The sequence below is a fragment of the Sabethes cyaneus genome, chromosome 2 (assembly GCF_943734655.1).
Source record: "Sabethes cyaneus chromosome 2, idSabCyanKW18_F2, whole genome shotgun sequence".
NCBI lineage: Eukaryota > Metazoa > Arthropoda > Insecta > Diptera > Culicidae > Sabethes > Sabethes cyaneus.
Genome location: NC_071354.1, coordinates 35,388,437 through 35,399,081, shown reverse-complemented (window position 1 = coordinate 35,399,081; position 10,645 = coordinate 35,388,437). Strand labels below are relative to the sequence as shown.

General features: G+C 42.8%; 1 protein-coding gene and 2 pseudogenes across 1 annotated transcript; 2 read left to right on the top strand and 1 right to left on the bottom strand.

Moving 5' to 3' along the window:
- The first annotated feature begins 254 nt into the window (after nt 1-254).
- Nucleotides 255-4,483, top strand: LOC128735275 (probable ATP-dependent RNA helicase DHX35; annotated as a pseudogene).
- A 115-nt stretch (nt 4,484-4,598) lies between these two features.
- On the bottom strand, nt 4,599-5,249 carry LOC128735274 (cytosolic Fe-S cluster assembly factor NUBP2 homolog; annotated as a pseudogene).
- A 3,252-nt stretch (nt 5,250-8,501) lies between these two features.
- Nucleotides 8,502-10,645, top strand: LOC128734386 (tubulin-specific chaperone E). Its single transcript, XM_053828557.1, has 5 exons — nt 8,502-8,689; nt 8,785-8,885; nt 8,999-9,161; nt 9,289-10,207; nt 10,272-10,645. Exons 1-5 carry the CDS (start codon nt 8,609-8,611, stop codon nt 10,565-10,567), a joined length of 1,560 nt encoding a protein of 519 aa, XP_053684532.1. The 5' UTR covers nt 8,502-8,608; the 3' UTR covers nt 10,568-10,645.

Genomic DNA, 10,645 nt, shown 5'->3' with positions numbered 1-10,645 from the left:
GTCGTCTGACAGCTGGAGTCGTTTGACAGCTGACGTTATGTTGACAGCCGGCATTCTGCTGGAACCGTATAACAGTTTCCCTGCTACACTGAACGACAAATTGGTGCGGTAATTCATTTCAACATAAGGCTCCAGAAGCAAAATACACTATTGTTGCCAACTGCTTGCTATTCGAGCATCGCGTAGTAATACCGCCCACTCTTCGTCAACCCATTTTGAATGATCTACACGCAGCGCACATCGGAGTGGTGAAAATGAAAGGACTAGCACGTTCATTCGTTTACTGGCCTGGAATCGATTCAGACATCGAGTGTATGGTAAGATCATGTACAGAATGCGCACGTCACGCACCTGCCCCTGCGAAATTCAGTAACCACCACTGGGAGTATCCAAAAGGTCCATGGGAGCGTATTCATGTGGATTACGCTGGCCCGGTAGCGGGAGCAATGCTGCTGATAATTGTCGATGCATACAGCAAATGGTTCGAAGTAAAAATCACCCATTCTACGACGACATCCGCCACGATCAAGATACTGGATGATGTATTCACTGCATACGGTGCCCCTATCACACTGGTGTCCGATAACGGGCCGCAGTTTACTGCTGCAGAGTTCGATTCTTTCCTACAGGCGAACGGGGTGAAGTTTCACAAACTTTCGGCTCCATACCATCCAGCTACTAACGGGCAAGCTGAACGATATGTCCAAACAATTAAAAACGCACTGAAGGCGATGAATACGACAAACAACACATTGCAAACAAACATCAATAAATTTCTGCAACAGTACCGAAGAGCACCTCATGCTGAAACTGGAGAGTCACCGGCAAAACTGTTCCTTGGTCGGAATGTTCGAACACGACTTGATCTGGTTAGACCGCAGAATCTTAACACTAAGATTTCCGAAAAACAACAAGCAGCCTTCGATCCTTCGTTCCGGTCATTCGAATTAGGGCAACACGTCTATGTTCTTTCCGGAAACCCCCGAATGAACAAATGGATTTCGGGAGTAGTGGCTGCCCGTTTAGGAGACCTGCACTACGAAGTGGTTTACAATGGAAAACGTCTGAAACGTCATGTAAATCAAATGCGAAGGTTTGACGGCTGTACAATCAGTGATAATGGTACAACAGGTGTGGCAAAACGACGAGTGCGTTTCTATGGAGATACAATGACGTCACCGGATCAGCGATGCAATTCACCTTGCAGTACTTCGTTGGAACGTTCGTCCGTTTCTACAAGCTCACCAGATGCCCGATTCCTGACTCCTCGTAGCAGTCCAGAGCAGCATCAGGAAAGTTTACCGTTCATTTTACGTCGCTCAGACAGACCACGCCGTCCCCCTCTTAGATATTCACCGTAGTCGTGAGGATCGGATTTCTTTCTCAAAGGAGGGAGGAAATGTTATGTATGCAATCCAACCGTCATAATTTTTCCAGTGTAAACTGTCAGTTCTTTCTAGAAAATAAAAACCGCGTTCGCGCTTACAAATGTTCCTCCATAAAAATCATATTTTCTCAAATAATCATTCGAATTCCGTTATGTCTGCGCGTATATCGAACCGCGTATAAGATCCCTATACAAATCTACCCACATACACGACATTGTACACTCAAGTACTTTTTTTACACAGTTTAGTTTTTTGAGTATTAAGAACGGGGTAACTTAGAGACCATTCATTTATTTCTTAATACATTTGGGAGTAGCTCGACATTCCTCACGTAGATTGTAAATAGTTCCTTAGCTGCACCGTTTTCGAGTAATCGAAAAAAACAAACCGTGTAAAAAAAGACTTGAGTGTAATGACGAAAGTGGTAATGATGAAACTGATGATCCTCTTCTGTTGGGTACTCTTGCCACTGCGTCCATTATTTTGAACTATTGTGGTATGCCCCATTGTTTCTTTTGCTGTACGCTTCAGGCTTACCCAAGGGTTTACCTATCACTTATTGAGAAAGTGGTAGGCTGGTAGCTGGAGCGAGACAGGTGCCAATCAGGGATGACTATTGGTTTATAAACCTGATCGGCGACGCAAACCAGATTTCCTAGACTCTAGCAGGCCCTTTTTGAGATACTGCAGTCTGCGTCCTATTAGTGCTCCACAATTGCAGAGTAAGTGTTCCGAGGTTTCGCTCTCGGCATTACACAGGCGACAAATATCATCTTGCACGAAACCGAGATTCCGAAGATATTTATTCGGACAATTCCTGTCACTAGACCGGTAAACGAGCGGTAAACTTATTGAGACTCAGCCAGCTTTTGAAAAACCTTAATACTCGGCATTATAATTTTTTTTGATTGTTTGAGCGATTGTACGGCCATCAAATTGGCCATAATCATTCGGCTCTCCCATTGTTTCAGTTCATTCTTCATCACACAGTCCGAGATACCGCAGAATGGATCCGGACCTGTGAATGGAGAGTTAGAACCACATCTGGCTAGTTCGTCTGAAAGTTCATTTCCATCTATTCCGCAATGATCAGGGACCCAGTACAGGTTTACCGAGTAGCTGGCTCAGTTGCCATAAGAGACAAATGCAATCCCAGGCCATTTTTGAGAAACACTTAAAAGCTTTAAGCGCTTTTAGTGCCACTTGGCTGTCAGGGAAAATGCAGATTAGAGCATGTCTGTATTTCCTTTTGAGACAGATGTTTGCACATTTTATTATAACAGCTATCTCAGCCTGGAAGACTGTTGGCCAATCTCCCATTGCTATATCCAGCTTTCCACGAGCGATAATGGCGGATATTGAGCACAAGTGGGCACAATCTTTTGACATTCATTGGAGGAGCGTCGTGTTCGCCCTGACGGTGTTACTATGGAAACATCTATGATTGTTTGTTGTTCGAGTGTAACAATGTAAACATTGTTTAATTTTGCAGATCGCAAGGTCGCATGTATCCCTACGAGATGTTTTATTTGCAAGGTAAGGTTTTGTTCGTCAGGCTCAAAAAGATATACAGCCTGAATTCGTTAATTGGGCCACGACTGCACTCCAGCTGATTCGCTAATTGGGCCGACTGACAGTTGTTAGAAATTTCTAAACTCGAAAATTCCATACAATTTTGACATTCAAGTTGTCACATAGCCCAATTAGCGAACACCCAATTAACGAACCGCCCAATTAACGAACCACCAATTAACGAAACTTTGCTGTAATAATTTGGACTACACTTTCAGAACCTTGTCCAGACTACGTGAAGGGAACAGTGGAAACGGTAATGAAAATCCATCGTAGTGAGAAACCGGGAGACATTCTTGCGTTCCTGACGGGGCAGGAAGAAGTGTTAAAAGCACTCGATCTTTTGCTTGAGCATAAGGAGGCTAGTGGGAAGGATGACTTGACAATATTTCCCATGTACGGAACGCTATCCAACACGGATCAGTTGAAAGTTTTTTTCAACGCCCCTAAGGGAGTTCGGAAAGTTAATTTAGCTACAAACATAGCGGAGACATCAGAGACAATTCCAGGAATTGTTTATGGTAAGCCGGCTTGTAACTTAACTGCTTGCTTGAAACTGTAAAGAAATTCTAATGTCAACTACTTTTAGTTATTGATAGCGGATTTGTAAAGTTGAACTGGTATTCAGCCGAAAGCACCACTAACAGTTTGGTAATAGTACCGACTAGCAAAGCAGCCGCGGAACAGCGAGCAGGCCGAGCCGGAAGGATTCGCAGCGGAAAAGTCTACCGTCTCTATACCGAAGAAGAGTGGGAATTGATAACATCTTGCGGTTCACGTTTCCTTCACCACCACCGGCTAAGAATCTGCTGGCTTCACTGGAGACTTTGTTCGCTCTGGATGCACTCGACTCCGATGGAAACATAACGTCCCCGATTGGTTATTTCCTAGCAGAAATGCTTATAAATCCGATGTTCAATAAAATGCTGTACAACGCCGACGAGATGGGATGCTCAGAGGAAATTCTTATTATAATAGCCATGCTGCAAGTTCAATCAGTTTTCTCAAAACCAGTGAGCGGCCAGGCGTCCATACGAGCCCGTATTGCGAAGCGTAATTTTGAAGTTTCTGAGGGAGATCTGATCACACTTTTGAATGTGTACACAGCCTTTGTTGCAAATGATCGCACGAAAGAATTCTGTGGACGAAATTTTTTGATTTATCGTAATTTGAAACGCGCACATGAAATCAAAACACAACTTTGCAGCATGCTGGAACGAGAATTAAACATACCACTGCTTTCTTGTGATGACAATGTGCATTGTGCATGTGTTGGGATTTTTTCCATACGCTGCTTATTTGCATCATTCTGGGGTTTACAAAACGGTACGAGGTGACACAGAGCTTTCGATTCATCCACTTTCGGCATTGTATACCGTAGAACAGCCACAATGGGTTGTATTTTGTGAACTTTTGCATACTACCAAATTGTTTATAAAGGTACCGTTATTAAACAAGAGTGGCTTACAGAACTGGCGCCTCACTATTACCATAAAGTTACGGTCGTAAGAGATATTTTCTAAGCCTTAATATACTTGGAGTTTTAAAGCCAAATAATTTCTTGTATTTTAATTTGATGACCAGTTTGGATCGTGGAAGTTTCGAACGTAAAAATTTATTTCAAATTAAGCTTAAGTTTTATTGCTTTTCCTCTGTTAAAACCTTAACAATATCTCTCAGCACTTGTGAGGTGGTACAATCTGGTAGTTCATTCACACATGCCTTTCCCGTACACCCCAATCCACCAACACGTGGATCGATCGGTAACGTCCCCAAGTGGGGCACTTTTGCCAGTTCTGCCAACGCTAATCCACCTCCCAAAGAGAATATATTCGTACATTCGGCACAATTGGGATACACAAAGCCGCTCATATTCTCTACAATCCCAATGATCGGTATCCCAGTTTCTTACAGAAAGTTACCTCCTTTCGGACGTCTTCCAAGGCCATTTCCTGAGGCGTTGTCACAATCTGCGTTTACTCCCTTCAAGTTTTCCATGACGGTGATGTGTTCGTCCGAAAACCCCGGAGGAGTATCGATAATGAGATAATCCAACTCATCCCAAGCGACGTCCTCTAAAAACTGTTTGATCATTGCAGTCTTCTTGGGTCCTCGCCAAATAAAAGCTTCGGTTCGGCTCTTCAATAGAAAACAAATCGACATAACGGCCAGTTTCTTTTCGGCACTGGTATAAACTGGTACCCATCCTTCTTCGCATTGGTGAACATCGTGATCCTCTAGTCCTAGCAAGAATGGAACGCTGGGACCGCACAGATCAATGTCTAATAAGCCAACCAAAACGAAAGTGTTGATTAAAAAACATTATTATATTTTGCCAATCCAGCTTTCCACGAGCGATAATGGCGGTTATTGAGCACAAGTGGGCACAATCTTTTGACATTCATTGGAGGAGCGTCGAGTTCGCCCTGACGGAGTTACTATGGAAACATCCATGATTGTTTGTTGTTCGAGTGTAAAAATATAAACATTGTTTCATTTTGCAGATCAGCTGAAGTGGAACATAATTGAACGGATTCAAACTTTTGTAGTGGTTTGTGGCCATAATTTCCTGAAAGCACCGGCTCAGGATACTTTCTACAATCGTGCGAATTAAACATTCGAATGCACTCAGAGGCAAACGTGAACATTGAACTTCATATTAGTCGAACCGTTGCCAAGTTTGCTCTCGAACAGCGTGTCGTTTTGATAAGAAACTTTCCGCTGCGTATTTGGTCATTCTCCCTGAAATATCCGAAAACTGCGAAGCCACAATTCATAAAACTTGTTGTCCGTTCAATTATGTTCCTCTTTAGCTGATCTACAAAATTGAACAATGTTTACATTTTTACATTCGAACCTTAGATTCGAACAACAAACAATCATGAATGTATTCATAGTAACTCCGTCAGGGCGAACTCGACGCTCCTCCAATGAATGTCAAAAGATTGTGCCCACTTGTGCTCAATATGCGCCATTATCGCTCGTGGAAAGCTGGATAGATATTCTAGTTCTGGGGCCGTACACTCCAGCACCCGTTTTGACTCCCACCTTTGACCCGTCGGTATAAAACTTGATTGAACCCCTCATCCCAAACCGAACGTGATGGTTTATTTACCGTGTATGGGATGTCGTATCCAGCTTTCCGCGAGTGATAATGGCGGATATTGAGCACAAGTGGGCACAATCTTTTGACATTCACTGCAGGAGCGTCGAGTTCGCTCGGACGGAGTTACGATGGAAACATCCATGATTATTTGTTGTTGGATTGAAAAAATGTAAACATTGTTTAATTTTGCAGATCAGCTGAAGAAGAACATAATACGTACAGATACAGATAAGAAGTACAGATAAGAAGTTTTATGAATTGTGGCTTCACAGTTTTCGGATATTTCAGGGAGAATGGCCAAATACGCAATGGAATGTTTCTTATTAAGACGAGACGCTATTCGAGATCAAACTTGTCAACGGGTCGACCAATATGAAGTTAACGTTTGCCTCTGAGTGCACTCGAATGTTTAATTCGCACGATTGTAAAAAGTATCCTGAGCCGGTGCTTTCAGAAAATTATGGCCACAAACCACTACAAAAGTTTGAATCCGTTCATTGAATCCGTTATGTTCCACTTCAGCTGATCTGCAAAATTAAACAATATTTACATTTTTACACACGAACAACAAACAATTATGGATATTTCCATAGTAACTTTGTCAAGGCGAACTCGACGCTCCTGCAATGAATGTCAAAAGATTGTGCCCACTTGTGCTCAATAGCCGCCATTATCGCTCGTGGAAAGCTGAATAGGTGAAAAGAAAGCGGTACCTATATGATTTCGTTTCCCCTACTTCAGCAATAACACAAATCAAATGTGTGAAAAGCAAACTCATAACCAATTTTCACTGACAATCAATGACAAAATTTAGGTACTATTTTAAGGTTCAAACACGCGTCATTGATTTGTAAGTTTTCAAAGCATTTTTAAGGCCCCCATACACGTACGTACATGTTGGCCGAAAATGTTGGTGAATTCATGTTCGTCCAACACGCTCGCCGATGTGTGAGTGCTACGAACCAAACTGATAGAAGAAAATGTTCGGCTCGCCGCTCGACCGGAATGACCCTCCAACATTTTGTTCATTTCCAACCCAACATATGCGATTAGGGATGGGAAAACTATCATTAACTACTGATAGTTATCAGTAAGCAATAATATCACTAAGTATCAGTAAGGTTTCGCTATTATTGATATTTACTGAAATAGTTACACGTTGTCCCGTTAGAAAAATTAATTGGATTAAACTTAGTAGTCGGTAGTTGCGTACGATAAACGTGGATGACACAATATATTGTAGTCATCGTCAGCAGCCTAAAGCCGGGGTAGCTCGTGCTGATTCAAGCAGTCGCCTCCATTTAACTCGAACTTTGGCCACTCGTCGCCAATTTTCCAGTCGTCTCAAAAGTCACAAATCACTTTCGACGTGATCGTGCCATCTTGCACATTGAGCCCCTGTTCCTGATGCCAGTAAAGTTGTTGAAGACAACTGTTTCCGTCGCACTATCGTCCGACATTCTTACGATGCGTCTGGCCCACCGTAGCCTACTGACTTTCGCCAAATGTACGATGGGATTCTCTCCAAACAATGCCTGTAGCTCGTGATTAATACGTCTCCACCACTCTTCGCTTTCAGTTTGAACTCCGCCAAGTATCCGCAGTACCCTTTCGTTCGGACACGGAAAGGGCGCGTATATCCTCCGTGAGCGACCTTACGAGTCCATAAAGAACTACTGACCTAATAAAAGATTTGTGCATTATCAGCTTCGTACGGTAGCATATGCTTCTTGATCGTAGCGTATAGTGAAGGGCAAAGTAAGCTCGATTTCCCGCTTGACTGCACCGCTGGATTGCCTTACTAATGTTGTCCACGGTCACCAGCAATCCAAAATAAACGAGATCATCTACCACTTCTAGTTCGTCGCCAGCAGCAACCGATTTATGCAAGGCTGATGTTTTAAAGTGCATTTGCATCGCCGTGGCAACCGAAAGAGAAGAGGCACAAAGAGAAACTCTCATTGTTACTTAGGTCCTTTTGAAAAGTTGTGCGAGATATGTTCTCGAAAATTAAATATAATAATAAATTGTTGTGATGACGCAAGAACGCGATTTTTTTTGCACATAACTTTTGTTTTGACCTTAAAAACTGATTTTAAAATCGCAGAAATCAATGACGCGTGTTTGAACCTTAAATGGATTTAAAAGTATAGTCAAGTCAAGAGTTGAATTTTCAACATGTCTTCCTGTAATTTCATCTGTCCGAAGCTGAAAGCGGACCGCTCCAGTATTTGGGTAATTCCAAGGATAATTCAAACTCTATATGGCCAGAATATTGTTTACTACGAGCTTCATTATGTCACTTACGCCTATTTCAAAAAGCCCCCGAATTTTATTACCAAATTTTGGTCTTCTTTATCGACTGGCTGTGATTAGTAACGCAGCTAACGCAACCGTTTGACATCCGTGTGAAAAACTTTTTTAATACGCGATCACTTTTGAGCAGAACAAGGAAATCCTGTAAACAACTGGTGAAAAAAGTTGTAAATTTTCGTCCAAAATCGGTGCAACTCTAACTAGAAAGCGAACCAGTCGAGAGATAATGATACCACAGAGCCGACTAGAACTGGGAGCTCGCATCCGGATCGGCCAGCACTATGGAACCATTCGTTACATCGGAGAGGTAAGCTTTTCGTTTGCTGATGAATTTCGTGTGGGTGGGTGGAGGGTTGTTGGTAAATTGTGCAAAAACTCCATGTATGGTGTAATCGTTCGTAGGTGGCCAATACCGAAGGCGAATGGATCGGGGTTGAATGGGATGATCCACAACGGGGCAAACATTCCGGAACGGTGAACGGTGTGGAGTACTTTTTGACAAGGTCAGTATGTGTCATTCTTATAATGTAATAATGAAAAAGGAAGGGTGGGGGCGCGGATGAGTCATATTTGTTTATCTCTAACTAACGTTTGTATACTGATGTTTCCATAACAGAAATGAAAACGCAGGATCAATGATTCGTAGCGAAAAGATTCCTTCGTTTATGACTTTGCTGGAAGCTATAAATGATAAGTACATTATGACGAAGGATACTTTGGGCTTGGATGCGGAGATGTTGAAAGAGGTACAGAAGCAGATGCATGCGTCCTTGTTTGAGGTGAGTGGATATCCGTGCACCTTTTTTGCTAGGACGCTATCAAAAAAAGTGCGTTCAAGCTGAACCAATAGTTTGTCATATTTATTTGTGAGAAATCGAGGTCACCGTTTTATTTCTTGTCTTTCAGGTTGTTGGAATGGAGAAAATTGGTGGCAAACAGAGTGACCTAAGCCACTTGGTTGACGTTTCGGTGGCATATTCGCCGGTTAGTTCCGCGGGAAATTTGTCTGCTCTAACAAGTCTTTGTGCCCTGGACGTTTCGGCAACGCTTTTGTGGAATTGGAAAATTGTCGGCGATATGGTAGCACAGATTCCCACTCTGCAGGAAATTAATCTCTCTAATAATCGGTTGGTTAGACCGACAGATGAAGACATCTGCTCGTTGGTTACTAAATTCCATGGTTTGAAAAAACTTATATTGAAAAAGTGCGCCCTCAGCTCCTGGCCGGAGCTGGTGCGTTTGGCTCGACTGTGGCCGATGATTGAGAATCTCTCCCTCGAGGACAATGAAATACGTTTTATTACTGAAGAAAGTTACGAAATGGCACTGACAAATTTACAAAGTTTGGATCTTCAAAACAACCAGATTAACGATCCGCAATCTATTAAATCACTGGGTCGACTGCCTGCTCTACAGGAGCTATCGCTTAATGGTAATGGAATTCGTCAGATTGTGTTTCCGGAAGAGTGTCCCCATACGGAAAAGATCGCTCTATTTCCCAAGTTGCGCGTGCTTTACCTACGCGAAAATCCCATTGCAAATCAGTGTGCGATTTTTAACGAGTTAGATAAGTTGGCTGCCCTGGAACATTTGACCATGGACCCGGACCCGAGCGTGAGCTACGAGGAAACCGTTTCCCGTGCTGTCGGGTCGATCGCTGGCCTCAAGACGTTTAACCGCTCGACTGTTGAGGAAAAACTGCGTCGTGACTCGGAATGCGATATGTGGAAAATGTACGCCGTTCAGTGGTATTTGATTCGGAACGATGCCCAACAGTTGAAGGCATTTTTCAAGGCACATAGAATGTATCCGCGGGTAATGGAAAGTGAGTATCGGTATTACGATGATTAAAAGTTATTGTCGGTAACGTTACTTATCGGATTTTTTAGGACTGGGCAGCCCGGAACAGTTTCTTCCCGACACTCGTAAGGTGTCCAACATGCTGAATCTACATCTGTTGAACGAACGCACCGGAGAAATGCACAAGAAAAAGGTCCCCAAGCAGATAAATTTGCAAACTTTGGAGAACTTAATCGTCAAACTGTTCGGACCGCCGGCGGATCGGCAGGGTGGTCTGCACCTGTCGCTGCTGGACAGAAAACGAGACGTCCGGATTCCTCTAGAAAAACACGGCAAAAGTTTGGATTTCTATTCCGTCGAAGATCAGGATACCATTGTGTTCTAGTATTTTGTAACATTGAACGACAATGTCCCAGAATTTCAACAAAATAACTGAAAAAGAAAAAATATATCTATATTTATT

Excerpts from the sequence above, each read along its gene's own strand:
- LOC128734386 (XM_053828557.1), top strand. The coding sequence starts at position 8,609 with ATGATACCACAGAGCCGACTAGAACTGGGAGCTCGCATCCGGATCGGC. Across the intron at positions 8,886-8,998 it reads GTGGAGTACTTTTTGACAAG|AAATGAAAACGCAGGATCAA; the intron begins GTCAGTATGTGT and ends TTTCCATAACAG. Across the intron at positions 10,208-10,271 it reads GTATCCGCGGGTAATGGAAA|GACTGGGCAGCCCGGAACAG; the intron begins GTGAGTATCGGT and ends CGGATTTTTTAG.